General features: G+C 43.1%; 1 protein-coding gene and 1 pseudogene across 1 annotated transcript; one reads left to right on the top strand and one right to left on the bottom strand.

The window, feature by feature from the left end:
* Nucleotides 1-5,077: 5,077 nt before the first annotated feature.
* LOC111959493 (toll-like receptor 8) lies at nucleotides 5,078-10,929 on the bottom strand. The gene is made up of 2 exons (XM_023981108.3): nucleotides 10,745-10,929; nucleotides 5,078-8,986 (listed from the first exon to the last, which is right to left on the bottom strand). The coding sequence occupies exons 1-2, from the start codon at nucleotides 10,745-10,747 to the stop codon at nucleotides 5,882-5,884; spliced, it is 3,108 nt and encodes a 1,035-aa protein (XP_023836876.1). The 5' UTR covers nucleotides 10,748-10,929; the 3' UTR covers nucleotides 5,078-5,881.
* LOC139023788 (toll-like receptor 7) lies at nucleotides 8,969-17,149 on the top strand (annotated as a pseudogene).
* Nucleotides 17,150-17,229: the final 80 nt, after the last annotated feature.

Genomic DNA, 17,229 nt, shown 5'->3' with positions numbered 1-17,229 from the left:
TGTACAGTAAATTTGACAACACTAAGTCAGCAGCACCCATCTTTCTGGAGCTGTATTTTATCAAGCTACTCATATCTCTCTTAGCTCACACCAGAATCTCTGTGTGTGGTGGGTGGGTGTGTGAGTATGTGTGTGATAGCTTGCATGGGAAGACTGCACTCCCTCCACCACATTGAGACAGTAGTCTTGCCCAAGGCAGTAAACTCAGCAAAAATGAAACGTACCTTTTTCAGGACCCTGTCTTTCAAAGATAATTTGTAAAAATCCAAATTACTTCACAGATCTACACTGTAAAGGGTTTAAACACTGTTTCCCATGCTTGTTCAATGAACCATAAACAATTAATGAACATGCACCTGTGGAATGGTCGTTAAAACACTAACAGCTTACAGACGGTAGGCAGATTAAGGTCACAGTTATGAAAACTAGGACACTAAAGAGGCCTTTCTACTGACTCTAAAAAACACAAGAGAAAATGCCCAGGGCCCTCGCTCATCTGCATGAACGTGCCTTATGCATGCTGCAAGGAGGCATGAGGACTGCAATGTGGCCAGGGCAATAAAATTGCCATGTCCGTACTGTGAGACGCCTAAGACAGCGCTACAGGGAGACAGAACGGACAGCTGATCGTCCTCGCAGTGGCAGACCACGTGTAACAACACCTGCACAGGATCGGTACACCGAACATCACACCTGCGGGACAGGTACAGGATGGCAACAACATCTGCCCAAGTTACACCAGGAATGCACAATCCCTCCATCAGTGCTCAGACTGTCCGCAATAGGCTAGAGAGGCTGGACTGAGGGCTTGTAGGCCTGTTGTAAGGCAGGTTCTCACCAGACATCACCGGCAACAACATCACCTATGGCACAAACCCACCATCGCTGGACCAGACAGGACTGGCAAAAAGTGCTCTTCACTGACGAGTCACGGTTTTGTCTCACAGGAGTGATGGTTGGATTCGTGTTTATTGTCGAAGGAATGAGCGCTACACCGAGGCCTGTACTCTGGAACGGGATCGATTTGGAGGTGGAGGGTCCGTCAATGTCTGGGGCGGTATGTCACAGCATCATCGGACTGAGCTTGTTGTCATTGTAGGTAATCTAACACTGTGCGTTACAGGGAAGACATTCTCCTCCCTCATGTGGTACCTTCCTGCAGGCTCATCCTGACATGACCCTCCAGCATGACAATGCCCCCAGCCATACTGCTCATTCTGTGTGTGATTTCCTGCAAGAGAGGAATGTCAGTGTTCTGCCATGGACAGCAAAGAGCCCGGATCTCAATCCCATTGAGCATTCCCCACAGAAATGTCCGGGAACTTGCAGGTGCCTAGGTGGAAGAGTGGATAACATCTCACAGCAAGAACTGGCAAATCTGGTGGCAGCTCCATGAGATGCACTGCAGTACTTAATGCAGCTGGTGGCCACACCAGATACTGATTGTTACTTTTGATTTTGACCCCCCCTTTGTTCAGGGACACATTATTCCCTTTCTGTTAGTCACATGACTGTGGAACTTGTTCTGTTTGTTCAGTTGTTGAATCTTATGGTCATACAAATATTTACACGTTAAGTTTGCTGAAAATAAATGCAGTTGACAGTGAGAACGTTTCTTTTTTAGTTGAGTAGGAGGACGCTATGACAGCGGAGGGGGAGTCTTTCAATGTGTCTACGTCAGCTGGCTCTCTGCTCTGAAATAGCTGCATCACAGCGGGGAGAGGGGGTTCCTGCTATTATGGACTGAGTGAACAATGGCCTGGTGCAGCTGAGAGGAAGATGTCCTGTGCAGGGCTGTACCAGGCTGATCTGGGATGGACTCTACACTGGACTGAAGTTGACTAAGATGGGCTGGGCTAGAGGCTATAGTTTCCCTAGGCTGGGCCAATCTGTGTTGGGTTTTACTGTGATGTATTATGCTGTGCCATAGCGCTGTGGGGGGGTGGGGCTCAGGATGCTCCTGACTTATCCAAAGAGGATATGGACTCCACCATACGCCTGGGTCAGAGCAGGACGTGCACGTCTGGCCTGAGTCATGGTGGGGGTGGTTTAATGAGATAAGAGCTTGAGGTTAGTGTCTTAATAAAGGACATTACAACAGCTTGTAATCTGCCTGAGTTGATGTCAGAAGTCATAAATGCAGATATGGGTCTACAGTTTGCTGTGCATTTTTACACTTTTGTACAGTACATTTAATCCCCCATGGGGAGTAATATCAGAAAGTACCCTATATTAAATGTGATTTGACCTCATTGATCTGATACATGAGGTCATTGTGTCCTGGAGGAATGGGGACACCAGGTTGCAGCTCAAGACCCGTTCAATGGAATGAATGTCATGGAGACAAATCAGTAACAGCAATCCAGACCATAAAACTTAAAATAATTAGGATTGTGGATGATTTAAATAACCAGTAACCCCTGTATCTTAGTATCCAAGCAATTGGTGGCAAACATGTGGTAATCTCAATAGCGAGAATAATAAAYGCTGATAACTCCCAAGGGACTAGTTAGTATTCATACAGGGACCTGTCCCTCAAAGACCCAGTACAACGACAAAAGTTAATTCCAGCCCAACAGTAAAGGATGGAGTACACCAGCCCAGACCAACGCCAACGGGTGCATCGTTTTGCTCGGGCAGGTAGACCGTTAAGCCGTCAGCAGTAAATATTGCCACAGGTGTTTTTCTAGGTCAGTTGGCGGGTGCACTGTGCCAGCACAGGCTGTAGACAGAGGCAATGTCTGCTCATCCACTTAGTAGTGCTCTAAAGTCCACAGCAGCTCAGTAAAACGTTGCTTGGATTCTGGCGGTTGCGATTGCTCAGGCTTTTGATGCAGATTCCAGGACGCCAAAATATATACCAAATAAGTTGGTATATACAACCTTGCCTAATGTGCAGAGTTTTACTTTACAGATGCACAAAATACATTTACAAGAGGCAAGGTGATCACTGAAACTAGTTTAAGCATATTCAAAATGTATGAAAATAACCGTTCACCCAAAGAAAGAGTTATATCTTTATTTGCATATCAAAACAAACTTCTGCATTCCAGGAATTGAATTTATACAAAACAATTTGAACAAGAAAAACAAAACACTGCTTTATTTGAAAGCATTTCAGGTTGCCAGAAGCTGAATTACACGTCAGAATTGTGGGTCCCCGGGTTGGGCAGATATATCACACCCATGCTCTTCCCTTCACAACCACAAGTGGCTGGAAGCAGGGGACACAGCAGGGACAGGTGACAGTGCTGGAAGTGAGTAGAGACACGCAACACATCCTCCTAGTCAAAGAGTGCCAGTCAGTAGTTGTTTTCAGACTATGTAAAAAAAATAAAAAAACAAAAAAATAAGTTCTAGGGAGGGGCTGTACAGTCATTGCTTTTGTCCAATCACAATGCAACTTAGGTTTTGGGTTACACAGCTAAGAKGTGAAAATACAATGCTTGTGGAATGTACAGTGCATAGCAGAGGCTTGGGCTTCATGCTGTTGCTTTCTTCTCCTGTTCGATGGCTGCAATGAAGGGAACATTTGTTTTAGTGTCCGTTTGTACGCTGAAGTGTTTAACTGGTCATTTTGTTAGTAAGGTAAACACCAATTCTACAAGTGATGTGCTATTAAGTAGAATAAACCTAGCACCAATCTTACTTTCTTTGGTGGGCAAGGGGTTTTTCTCTTGCGTCTCGGTCTTCTTCAACTTGGTCTTGTCGAAGTTAGAGACTTCAGCGAGATCTGGCTTGTCAGACATGTTTGCAGAGGATCTGGTAAAATATATGAAACAATTTGTTTTCAATTTGAATGAATAGGCAGCAAGATAAGTTACTCTAGATATTAGATACATTTGGAAATATGATACCAGGCCTTTAAATGTTTTTTTTGCATTGCTTCCCTCAAATGCTACTCTTATATTGCCCATATAATCTAAACAACCTCCTAAGGCAGACAGTTTCTTTCTCATTGATCTACAGCACATGGGCGATGAATTGTCAGGACATGCATCCGACAATTACAACAAATCCATTATTGCTTTTATATAAAAACAAGGCAAATTTCATTAGGGCGTTTACTCCACGAGCACGTGCTCGTTATCAGCGCCATGACTAGAGAAAGTAACTGACATTCTGTGCAAGCCGTCTGCAGGCAGGCGGAAGAACCACCGCCCTACTTCGCAGAATCTCAAAAGACAATATGAAGCAAGTGGCGTCGACCTTTAAGACAAACATTTGGAACTTTGCTTTGTCATATTGGCAAAACACCAAAATAATATTTTCTGCAACATTAACCAAGGCTACAGTCCATGAACGCTACAAAAATCGACATAAGCCTAAGTTCCAACTACATTTAATTTAACTTGGCAAGTCAGTTATGAACATTTTGTAATTACAATGACGGCCTTCCCCGGCCAAACCCATACGACGCTGGGCCAATTGTGCGCCGCCCTATGGGACTCCCAATCACCGCCGGATGTGATACACTCAGAGTCGGTTCAGCATCTCGCCTGAGACTGGGTTAGCCATTTAAAATGTATACAAAATACAATTACATGCCATTGAATAGGGCTTTCAACATATACATTTTAAGTGAGTATCCTCTAATGCATTAGGTTTTACACCTTTTTGCTGCGACTCGACCATTTGTAGCCTAGTTTAACCAACGTATTGTAGTGCTGTAAAGTCGTTTAGAAAAACCGTCTATGCAGAGCTTATGACAACAGATAATGTGTTTGTGCACTCACCGGAGTTGTACTGGCTACTGATGTGTCTCAATCCTGATTGCGCAGAGAACAAGTGAAGGCGAGTAAATCAAGCAAGGTCTATTATAGTCCGCAATATGCAAATGTTGAACATGACGTCACGTTCCTTCACTCTTGAGTTAATCTTGGTTGGAATATTACATCAATATTTACAAGCGAGAGAGCATACATAATAGTTATGGTTTTATTCGTTTAACGTATTAGACCTTGAATTTTATCTGATTTGATATTAGAGCATTGCGCTGCCAACACAAAACAGTCCACTGTCACCGCATAAGTAACTCTTCCTGATTGTCTCAATGATGACATCCTGTGGATTTACATTGTATTACACCAGGTGGTAACACTGGCGTTTATTGGTTTGCGTTAGAAACATAAGCCTACTTGTCTGGAGGCTATGCAACTGTAATATGCTACAGATCCCTATGTCATTGATTACATTTAGATAATGCATTTTCAATTATCACAAGGGACCTTGATGCTGTGACTCTGTAGTTCAATGTATCGTCCACATTTACAAGAAATTCCCTAAACAATGTTTTGATTAATATAATAAAATAGTGTGTTGTAACAATACCGGTTCAGTTTAATCACTGTAGCCTATAGTTTTCTAAGTAAAAAGAAATAAAGAAAGAAGTGCCACTGACAGGCTAGCACCATGGCTTCAGATTCACATCCTCATCTGAGCCTAAAGAAACAGGAACTTAAGACTAGTTCACTTCCTGTTGTCATATAAAGACGGATTCCCATAGACTGACTGCACCAAGTCATCCTTTTTAAAATCAGATATCTACTTACAAATGGCATGCAGTTTGAATGTATTGACAAAAACAAATAGGAATATAACTATCTACTACCCATAGACAGCATAAGACTGAAAAACTGAACCACAACTATAATGCACAGTTACTGGTGGCCATAGTGTTAGAACAATGAATAGCACATTAATATACATATTGTTGATTTCAGATATACAGTATCATCCATATTATTCACTGCATAGTTAGAAAAACTGATATAGTCAGAGTCAGAGCTTGTAAAAGGTATCGCAGTTTGTGTGTGTAACTGCTCAGTCTATTTGGGTGAGAAAGACTCTTTCCTCTTGAGTCTCTGGTCTGGACTGTGCTCTACTTGCTGGTGAAGTACCTGGAGTAGATCGTGTTGTACATCACCTGGTTGTCTAACCTGACAGCGTTCCTTAGGTGCTGCCAGAACCAGGTCTCAGCGGCTGCAGTCTGGGGCCACTCTAGAACACTCCTCCCACACAGACGCCGCCGCAGAAGGAGGAAGTGAGAGTGCTGCAGCACGGGTTCCAGGAGAACCAACACAATCACATCTATGTTCTCATCCAGCAACCTCTGGTGGGCCAGGTACACAGCCATCCTGAAGTTCCCAGTCCTGATGTAAGCCTTGGTCAGCACAAAGACAGTCTTGCGGCTCTGTCGAATGCTCTGGAAGAGGTTGTCTATCAGGGGGACCCCAGGGGCCCAGTCTCGTTCCTCCAGACAGAGAGGCAGGTGTCTCTCCCCCCTCTCTTCCAGCTGCACCCGCAGTTGGTTCAGTACCCAGTCTGACACCAACGGGTCTCTGGTGTCGTAGGTAACAAAGGCATCATAGAGATTGTCTGTTGTTGTTGACCTCAACGAATGGTAGCCCTTCAGCTTTGCCCTCAGATAGTATAGAATATAGGAGGCATCCCAATAAAACACATGGGCTGCCATAGTGATGACCACAGTGAACATGATCAAGGAAGTGGAGAGGGAGTAAATCAGGAAGGCTATGTTGTCCTTGATGCATTCTTTAATGTCAAACAGTATCATTGGTTGGCCTCTCATTTTGGCTGGCATGTTGCAGGTCACCTCACTGGCCAGTTTGGGGATCTCCACGTTTTTGTTCTCTTCTATCCACAGGATGAACTCTAGTAAATCACAGGTACACTGGAATGGATTACCTTGCAAGGACAAGGTTTTCATGTAGTTTTCAGGGCCCGATAGGAAGGTGGTCTCGTTGATGATAGTCAGTTGGTTGTAGCTGAGGTCAAGTATCTGAAGGCTTTGAGCACCCCTAAGAAATCCCAGAGAGAGATGAAAAATCTGATTGTGGCTTAAGTCAAGAATTTGAAGTGTGTCTGTGAAGTTTGAGAGATTTGCTGACACATGAAATAAAGAATTGTAGCTTAGATCCAGGAAATTCAGTTGTTGAAAACCTGCCAGTTTATCCCAATCAAAATGGCCGAGTGAATTATGACTAATACATAGTTTTTGAAGGGTATATGGTATGTTTTCATAGACTTTTGATGGGATCTTCTCAATGCTGTTAAATGAAATATCCAGATAGGTCAAATTCGTCAGCTTTTTAAAAAGGCTGTTGTATGAGTCATCCCCCTCTTTCCATAATGTAGCCAACAAATTGTGTTGAAATTGAAGTTCTTTTAAAGATGTGCTTGTCATCTGCTTAGTGGTTAATGTAAAAATGTTATTGTGTGACATATTCAATACTTTCAAAGTCGGTAGATTTTTCAAAAAATGTAAATTATGTGTCACACCAGACACTTCAAAATAGTGGCTGTTGTAGCTTAGGTCTAATATTTCGAGTTTCTTTAATTCCTTGAAGGCRTTGTCATAGGCCAGGTCAATCTTGTTAAAGGACAGGTCGAGATATGTTAGGTCTGGTAATGAGGTGAACTCTGTCCCGTTCAATGCTGCTGAAAATCCATTTCTTGATAAGTTTAGACATGCAATGTCACCATAGCCCTCAAATTGCTTTGGAGAAATGAAAAATAGATTATTTGAACTAAGGACCAGCACTCGACCAGAGATAAAGCATTCTGGCTTCACAAGGTTGTGATTTATTCCATAAGAAAAGTCCCTTGAATTGGAATAATATCCAGTCAGTGGCGACGTGTACAACACCGACTTTAAGTTGCTGCCTGTGCCACAACCTGGGGACTCATTCACTGAAATTGGATAAAGCCTGTTTTCCGCAAGATATATGACTTTGAGACTTGAGTTTGAGAATTTGTTGAATATGTGGGAATCAGATCGAACAATAAAGTTAGTTCCGATGTTCAACACTGAAAGATGCTTGAGTTCATAAAGCGGTCTGAGTGTTTCTAAATGAATTTCCCTGAAAACAAAACCCATTATATGTAATGTTGTAAGAGACACCAATTGTGAAAAGTTTTTTGAAAGCTGTAGGGTTTCAGGGTAGGCAAGCAAATCATAATTAAATGACAAATCAATCTTTTCTAGCTTTGGTAGATAGCTAAAAAAGGTTCCATTGGTGATAGTATTTGTTAAGTAATTATAAGACAGGAACAGATGTGTAAGATTGTTCAAGCTCTCAAACCAGGAGTTATTGATGAAACGAAGTGAGTTGCCTGCTAGGTGCAGTGTCTGTAACTGTGTAAGACCATGAAATGCATGAGGATGAATATCCAGAGAATCATTAGGACAGGGAACACAAGGATATGGAGCATTGGAGCATCGTGGACAGTTTCCCTGTAATTCCAGGATTGTTAGATGGGTTAGTCCAAGGAAATCATCCTCAGCAATTTGCTGTATCTTGTTCGAATCGAGGTGTAATTCTTGTATAGAGCTTGGCAGTCCTTTTGGAACATGAGTTAAATTATTATAGGCCAACATCAAAACCTTCAAGTTAGTCAATACTGAGAAGGTGCCATTTCCAATAGTAAAGTCAGTTTCACAGGGATTCCAGTAATAGCAATTTTTGGATAAGTACAGCTCTTTCACATGTTGTATACCGACAAGGTTGCTCATATTCGAGAAATTGATCTTGTTATTGTCCAGCATGAGTTTATCCAGAATGAGTGGGAGATTTTGAGGAATTTTGATGAGGCCATTGCCATTAAGCCTTAGGTCCTGCAGGTTTGTCAGATTTTTGAAGGCACCTTCAGCGATGTGTGTGTCACCTTTTTTGTTGACAGAGTTGAGATTGAGAAGGGTCAGGTTCTCCAGATTAGAAAATGCATCAAGAGATACATTTCTGATGTTGTTTTCTGATAGGTCCAGCACGGTCACATTCCTGGTGATGCCAACAGGTACCTTTTTCAGTCGACGCTCCTCACAATTAAAGATGATGTCATCCGTGGTATTGGTAGTATTGACCGTAACGTCACATGGAAACTGCCGTGACATCCAATGACATGAGGTAGGTACCAGGAAGTGACATAGGAACAAGGGAGCCAACTGTAACCAGCAGGTGGTAGCATCCTGTAAGCAAACAGTACAAACGTGTGAGTATGGAAATATAATGATTACTTACTTATTGACTTTAACCATTTGTGTGGAGTAGACCTACACTCACACATTTTATGGCCACTCTATTGCAATAGGGTCATTCTATTGTAAGTTCTTTCTATTGCAACAGATATATGTGAATGCATTGTAGAAACTACTGGGGGCTAGCAAATTGGCTTGTCCCACTGGTGATGTGTAGAGGTGTAGTGACATGTTTTAGGGATTTAGAGATATCTATCTATTGTTTGTGTCTATCTATTGTTTGTGTCACCCCTTTTCAAATGTATAATGCTGAAAAGCAACTCCACAGCTGCAGAGGATGCTGGGATATGTAGGTACTCAACAGCAATTCTGCTCAGTGTTGGGTATGTTTGACTTTGTGTATTCTAGAATTTCAGAGGATCAGTAGTTGGTGGAAGATATGGGGTGATGAGATTTGGAGTACATGCTGCCGTGCTTGGTTGTTCCATGAAACCAAACAGCGTGTCCAATCGACTTTTCTTCGCTGGAGGTGGTGGCTCACCGTGTGGGACATCTTGTGTAGTGCTGGTGAACTTTGTGGTAAGACTCTTTATGTCTGAAGTAAAGGTATGCTTCTCAGTGGCATTGCACAATGCCAGTTAAAGTGTGTATCTAAGACTAAGGCAATCTGGTATGGTTTCTTCTGCTCATAAACAGTCAGGCGCTTGTCAACTGCTTGTTTCAGGTCTTTGACAATATTTCCATTGTGGAGCAGTTGGTTAGTCAGTGGTTCTCAATCCTGGTCCTGGGGACCTAAAGGGGTGCACATTTTTGTTTTTTGTCCTAGCATTACACAGCTGGTTCAAATCATCAAAGCCTTTTGATGAGTTGATCATTTGAATCAGCTGTGTAGTGCTAGGTCAAAACAAAAATGTGTCACCCCTTTGGGTCCCCAGGACCAGGATTGAGAACCAGTGGACTAGATGTTTAGGCATTCCTCTGATGCATGGAAGGATGTAGCTGAGTGTGACGGTGATCCTTGCACACAATCTGTGGCAACCTTTTTAAGTAGTGGCGCAGTGGTCTAAGGCACTGCATCTCAGTGCTAGAGGCACCACTACAGACCCTGGTTGAATCCCGGCCTTTATCACAATTGGCTGTGATCAGGAGTCCCATAGGGCGGCGCACAATTGGCCCGGGGTCATCCAGGTTAAGGGAGGGTTTGGCCGGGGTAGGCCGTCATTGTAAAATAAGAATTTGTTCTTAACCGACTTGCCTAGTTAAATAAAGGTACAAATATCTAACGGGGTTAGAATGTCCACAGCACCAGTGAGGACATACTTCATGTGCATGGAAAGCTTGGTGCCAGGCAGTGTGCCAAGCTGTTCTACATCCGTGTTGAAAAATGTTCTAATCATCAGTTGAGAGTTCCATCTTGTGAGAGTGGCTGGTTGCAGACGATTCTCCCCTTCAAGGAGATCTTGTGCAAATGTTCACTTGCGGTAGTGGGAGACAATGTTGTAGGCTTAGGACATGGCTGCAGATTAAATCTGCAGATTTAAGGCCATATAAACATGTGCATTTCTGCCAAATTAACAATTTGGTGTATCTAAATCCAAAGTGTCAATTGGTGGTAGTCAATTTAAATGAAGGCACATAACATTGTGAGCAAAATCAGATAATCATATCACTTTAATTGAAAAAAATTGCCACTTGAGAAAGTACATCCTAACCATCTTCAATGCTAAAATTGAAATAAATCAAACTTACCATATTATTTACTGTTGATCCCTTGTGAGCTTTGAAAATCTTATCAAATAAGTAGTGCCTGGTCGTTGTCCGTATCTAGCTTCCAGCAGGCAAAAAAAGGAAGTTTAATGAAACTGCAAATGCCTGTCTATTATTAGGATGTTTTTATGCATCGCTTTGTTTCCGTATGTAATGACTCAACTCTTCTCTCCTCAATCACAAGTGAAGAGCAACTCAAATTCCCCTTGCAGCTAGTGAGTCAAATGTGTTCAGCAAGCTGATTGGTTCCCCCAACCAGGTGTACTCTGGGTGCAGTGGCACATATTATTTGGGTTATTATAAGTTCTCACCTGATTTGCTTCCCTCTTTCTGAAGGCATTTCTTTTTATWCTGTTTTAGAGCGGGGTAGAGCCCCACCTGTTTTGAGCCCCACCTGTTTAGCATGTTATTTTGGCATTAATACGTGTCACATATCCGTTTAAAATCAATGTAAAAATAATAATAATAATAAAGCTGCATGCAAATATGGTCTCTTTTTTGCTTTCTTGAGTAAGGCAGCTCCAAAATGCATTTGTTTCAGCCTAGCTCAGTGCTTTCTGTGGTGTTGGGGCAGCAAGCTTAACATTTGGAGTGTAGGGGTTGGTCAGTGTTCTGTCACTCATGGGGACATTATGTCACCGCAAAATCTATAGGTAGAGCGTCAATACAGGACTAAGATTGAATCCTACAACACCGGCTCTGACGCTCGTCGGATGTGGCAGGGCTTGCAAAGGGAAATCCAGCCACGAGCTGCCCAGTGACGTGAGCCAATCCAGATGGACTAAATGCCATTTMTGCTCACTTCTAGGCAAGCAACACTGAACCATACATGAGAGCACCAGCTGTTCCGGACGACTGTGTGATCACGCTCTGGATAGCCGATATAAGCAAGATCTTTAAACAGGTCAACATTCCCAAGGCCACGGGCCAGACGAATTACCAGGACGTGTACAACTGGCAAGTGTCTTCACTGACATTTTTAACCTCTCCCTGACCGAGTCTGTAATACCTACATGTTTCAAGCAGACCATCGTAGTCGCTGTGCCCAAGAAAGCGAAGGTAACCTGCCTAAATGACTACCGCCCCATTGCACTCACGTCGGTAGCCATGAAGTGCTTTCAAAGGCTGGTCATGGCTCACATCATCACCATCATCCTGGAAACCCTAGACCAATTCCAATTTGCATACGGCCCCAACAGTTCCACAGATGATGCAATCTTAATCGCATTCCACACTGCCCTTTCCCACCTGGACAAAAGGAACACCTATGTGAGAATGCTGTTCATTGACTACAGCTAAGCATTCAACAACATAGTGCCCACAAAGATCATCACTAAGCTAAGCACCCCTGGACTAAACACCTCCCTCTGCAACTGGATCCTGAACTTCCTGACGGGCCACCCCCAGGTGGTAAGAGTGGGCAACAACTCATCTTCCACGCTGATCCTCAACACGGGGGCCCCTCAGGGCCCTCAGTCCCCTCCTGTACTCCCTGTGTGGCCAAGCACGACTCCAACAACATCATTAAGTTTGCTGACGACACAACGGTGGCAGGCCTAATCACCGACAACGATGAGAGAGCCTATAGGGAGGAGGTCAGGGACCTGGCAGTTTGGTGCCCGGACAACCACCTCTCCACCAACGTGAGCAAGACAAAGGAGATGATTGTGGACTACAGGAAAAGGAATGCCGAACACGCCCCCATTCACATCGAAGAGGTTGTAGTCGAGCGGCTCGAGAGTTTCAAGTTCCTTGGTGTCCACATCACCAACAAACTATCATGGTCCAAACGCGCCAAGAAAGCCGTGAAGAGGGCACGACAACGCCTTATCCCCATCAGGAGACAGAAAATATTTGGCATGGGACCCCAGATCCTCAAAAAGTTGTACAGCTGCACCATCGAGAGCATCCTGACCGGTTGCATCACCGCCTGGTATGGCAACAGCTTGGCATCCGACCATAAGGCGCTACAGAAGGTAGTGAGTACAGYCCAGTACATCACTGTGGCCATGCTTCCTTCCATCCAAGACCTATATACTAGGCGGTTTCAGAGGAAGACCCAAAAAATTGTCAAAGACTCAAGTCACCCACTCTGCTACCGCACGGCAAGCGGTACTGGAGCGCCAAGTCTAGATCCAAAAGGCTCCTTAACAGCTTCTACCACCAAGCCATAAGACTGCTGAACAACTCATCAATTGGCCACCCGGACTATTTGCATTTACACCCCCCCACCCCCTTTGTTTTTACACTGCTGCAACTTGCTGTTTATTATCTACGTATAGTCACATTACCCCTACCTACATGTACAAATGACCTTGACTAACGTGTAGCCCCGCACATTGACTCGGTACCGGTACCCCCTGTATATAGCCTCATTATTGATATTTTATTGTGTTACTTTTTTATTTTTTACTTTAGTTTATTTAGGCCGGACAAAGTTGAATTACTGTTTAACGGATTCCCCGCATCACTTTTCTCCACAACACAAAAAAATACAAATAAAATAAGATGTTATATTTTGGCCAATATATGCGCCTCTTTGTTAATAATTCACTGTCCTCTCTCCCTTGAGGCTTTCCCAATTTGATGCCCAGTGAAACACACACGCTCGCACCTGCAGGCGATGTGCAGATGTTTAATTTCTCTCTCATGCCATCATGGCTGAAACCAGTGCAAATTCCTACTATTTATGTGTCCAGGTTTAACGTGGGATGTCCCTCATTATAAACAAACAGTTGGTAAAATGTATGGTTATTGCATCATTTTCAGATATATTAGAAGCGATTAATAGACAAAACAATGTAATTTAACCAATTGACTGGCCAGAGATCATTGCATTCATCAGCAAAGACGCAGTGCAAGCTCAAATCAAATTGTATTGGTCACATACACATGGTTAGCAGATGTTAATACGAGTGTAGCGAAATGCTTGTGCTTCTAGTTCCGACAGCGCAGTAATATCTAACAAGTAATCTAACAATTCCCCACCCAAGTTGGATGGGTTCCGCTGGTGTACAGCAATCTTTAAGTCATACCACAGATTCTCAATTGTATTGAGGTCTGGCCTTTGACTAGGCCATTCCACTTAAACCACTAGGGTTGCTTTAGCAGTATTCTTAGGGTCATTGTCCTGCTGGAAGGTGAACCTCCATCTCAGCCTCAAATCTCTGGAAGACTGAAACAGGTTTCCCTCAAGAATTTCCCTGTATTTAGTGCCATCCATCATTCCTTAAATTCAGACCAGTTTCCCAGTCCATGCTTCGTGGGATTTTCTAAGGTTCTGATATATCTGTACTTCTCCACAACTTTGTCCCTAACCTGTTTGGAGAGCTCCTTGGTCTTCATGGTGTCGCTTACTTGGTGGTGCCCCTTGCTTAGCAGTGTTGCAGACTCTGGGGCCTTTCAGAACAGGTGTATATATACTGAGATCATGTGACACTTACATTGCACACAGGTGGACTTTATTTAACTAATTATGTGACTTCTGAAGGTAATTGGTTGCACCAGATCTTATTTAGGGGCTTCATAGCAAAGGGGGTGAATACATATGCCTGCACCACTTTTCAGTTATTTATTTTTTACTATTTTGTGTATGTTCAGTACATGGAATCCAAATAAAAATCTATTTAAACTACAGGTTGTAATGCAACAAAATAGGAAAAATGCCAAGGGGAATGAATACTTTTGCAAGGCACTGTACATTTCATGAATATAAAGTACTTGAGTATGTACATCTATTGTGTTTCTGGTGGATGGAGAGAAACAAAATATTGATAAAAAAAAAGACGAAACTGGTGATATCCGAAAACATTAATACAAAGTTCACAATAAAAGGAAATATTTAAGCATAGATCTGTAAGTTTTATGTCTATGTAGAACAACATAGGAAAGGTCAATAGAATCAGAATATTTTGGGGGGGGGAAATGCCCTCATAACCTTTTAATATGGTAACCAACATCTACAATTGCTTAGTTGAGGGTGTGCCACTGTCATGTACAATTTATTTGAATCCCAGCAAATAGAAGTGATTGGTTCCTATACTTTTATATTTTATTGAGCAGTGAATTTTAATCTGAGACTTGTTGTGTCCTTTGGTTTTAGAGGCAATAAAACTCATTATCATTACCCCTCTAGTAATGACACTGTCCTTATTTCCCCTGTCAGAGGACAGAGTGTATATCCCTCCAGGTGTGTGTGGTGATGCTGCTGGGCCTGTGGTGCTTCTTCGTGCTGGCAGCTGGAGGCTGGTACCCAAAAACTCCTGGCCAGCAACGGGGGCAGGGTCAATGTGGACTGCACAGAGAGAGGACTCCTGGAGGTCCAAAAGGACTTTTCCCAAAACACCACCAATCTAATCCTCACCATCAACCACATCCCTTACATCAACTCCACTTCCTTAAAGGGCCTGGAGAATATCATGGAGATCGACATGCACTGCAAGATCGGCCACAAGAACCACATGTGCACGGAGAATGTGACCATCAAGAACAACACCTTCAAAGACCTGAGGAATCTGAAGGCTATGTATCTGGATGGGAATCAGCTCTCCAGCATCCCAAAGGGTCTCCCTCCGAACCTCATTCTGCTCAGTCTAGAGGTGAATCCAATATATACCATTCTGAAAAATAACCTCTCTGACATCACTAATGTACAGATTCTTTATTTGGGTCCAAAATGTTACTGTCGTAACCCATGTAATGTTTCCTATCAAATTAAGGAGGGTGCATTTCTACAGCTTGGTAACATTACTTTGCTATCCCTCAAGTCAAATAACCTACCCTACATTCCCCCAAAATTACCAACAAGTCTCAGAGAGTTGTATCTCTATACTAACAAGATTTTAATAATTTTACCCAATTTGAGATTCTTGATATAAGTGGAAACTGCCCACGCTGTTACAATGCACCATTTCCTTGTGTTCCATGCCCTGACGATTCACAACTTCAGATTCATTAAAATGCTTTTAAAACGTTGACCAAACTGAGGATACCATGTTTGCAGTAGTAACTCCCTCACATATGTACAGTCGTGGCCAAAAGTTTTGAGAATGACACAAATATAAATTTTCACAAAGTCTGCTGCCTCAGATTGTATGATGGCAATTTGCATATACTCCAGAATGTTATGAAGATTGATCAGATGAAATGCAATTAATTGCAAAGTCCCTCTTTGCCATGCAAATGAACTGAATCCCCCAAAAACATTTCCACTGCCTTTCAGCCCTGCCACAAAAGGACCAGCTGACATCATGTCAGTGATTCTCTCATTAACACAGGTGTGAGTGTTGATGAGGACACGGCTGGAGATCACTCTGTCATGCTGATTGAGTTCGAATAACAAACTGGAAGCTTCAAAAGGAGGGTGGTGCTTGGAATCATTGTTCTTCCTCTATCAACCATGGTTACCTGCAAGGAAACACTTGCCGACATCATTGCTTTGCACAAAAAGGGCTTCACAGGCAAAGATTGCACCTAAATCAACCATTTATCGGATCCTCAAGAACTTCAAGGAGAGCGGTTCATTTGTTGTGAAGAAGGCTTCAGGGCGCCCAAGAAAGTCCAGCAAGTGCCAGGACCGTCTCCCAAAGTTGATTCAGCTGCGGGATCGGGGCACCACCAGTACAGAGCTTGCTCAGGAATGGCAGCAGGCAGGTGTGAGTACATCTGCACGCACAGTGAGGCAAAGACTTTTGGAGGATGGCCTGGTGTCAAGAAGGGCAGCAAAGAAGCCACTTCTCTCCAGGAAAAACATCAGGGACAGACTGATATTCTGCAAAAGGTACAGGGATTGGACTGCCGAGGACTGGGGTAAAGTCATTTTCTCTGATGAATCCCCTTTCCGATTGTTTGGGGCATCCGGAAAAAAGCTTGTCTGGAGAAGACAAGGTGAGCGCTACCATCAGTCCTGTGTCATGCCAACAGTAAAGAATCCTGAGACCATTCATATGTGGGGTTGCTTCTCAGCCAAGGGATTGAGCTCACTCAAAATTTTGCCTAAGAACACAGCCATGAATAAAGAATGGTACCAACACATCCTCCGAGAGCAACTTCTTCCAACCATCCAGGAACAGTTTGGTGACGAACAAAGCCTTTTCCAGCATGATGGAGCACCTTGCCATAAGGCAAAAGTGATAACTAAGTGGCTCTGGGAACAAAACATCAATATTTTGGGTCCATAGCCAGGAAACTCCCCAGACCTTAATCCCATTGACAACTTCAATCCTCAAGAGGCAGGTTGACAAACAAAAACCCACAAATTCTGACAAACTCCAAGCATTGATTATGCAAGAATGGGTTGCCATCAGTCAGGATGTGGCCCAGAAGTTAATTGACAGCATGCTAGGGCGGATTGCAGAGGTCTTGAAAAAGAAGGGTCAACACTGGAAATATTGACTCTTTGCATCAACTTGATGTAATTGTCAATAAAAGCCTTTGACACTTATGAAATGCTTATAATTATACTACAG

The sequence above is a fragment of the Salvelinus sp. IW2-2015 genome, linkage group LG36 (genome assembly GCF_002910315.2).
Source record: "Salvelinus sp. IW2-2015 linkage group LG36, ASM291031v2, whole genome shotgun sequence".
Taxonomy (NCBI): Eukaryota; Metazoa; Chordata; class Actinopteri; order Salmoniformes; family Salmonidae; genus Salvelinus; species Salvelinus sp. IW2-2015.
This window is presented reverse-complemented; position numbering and strand designations above follow the sequence as displayed.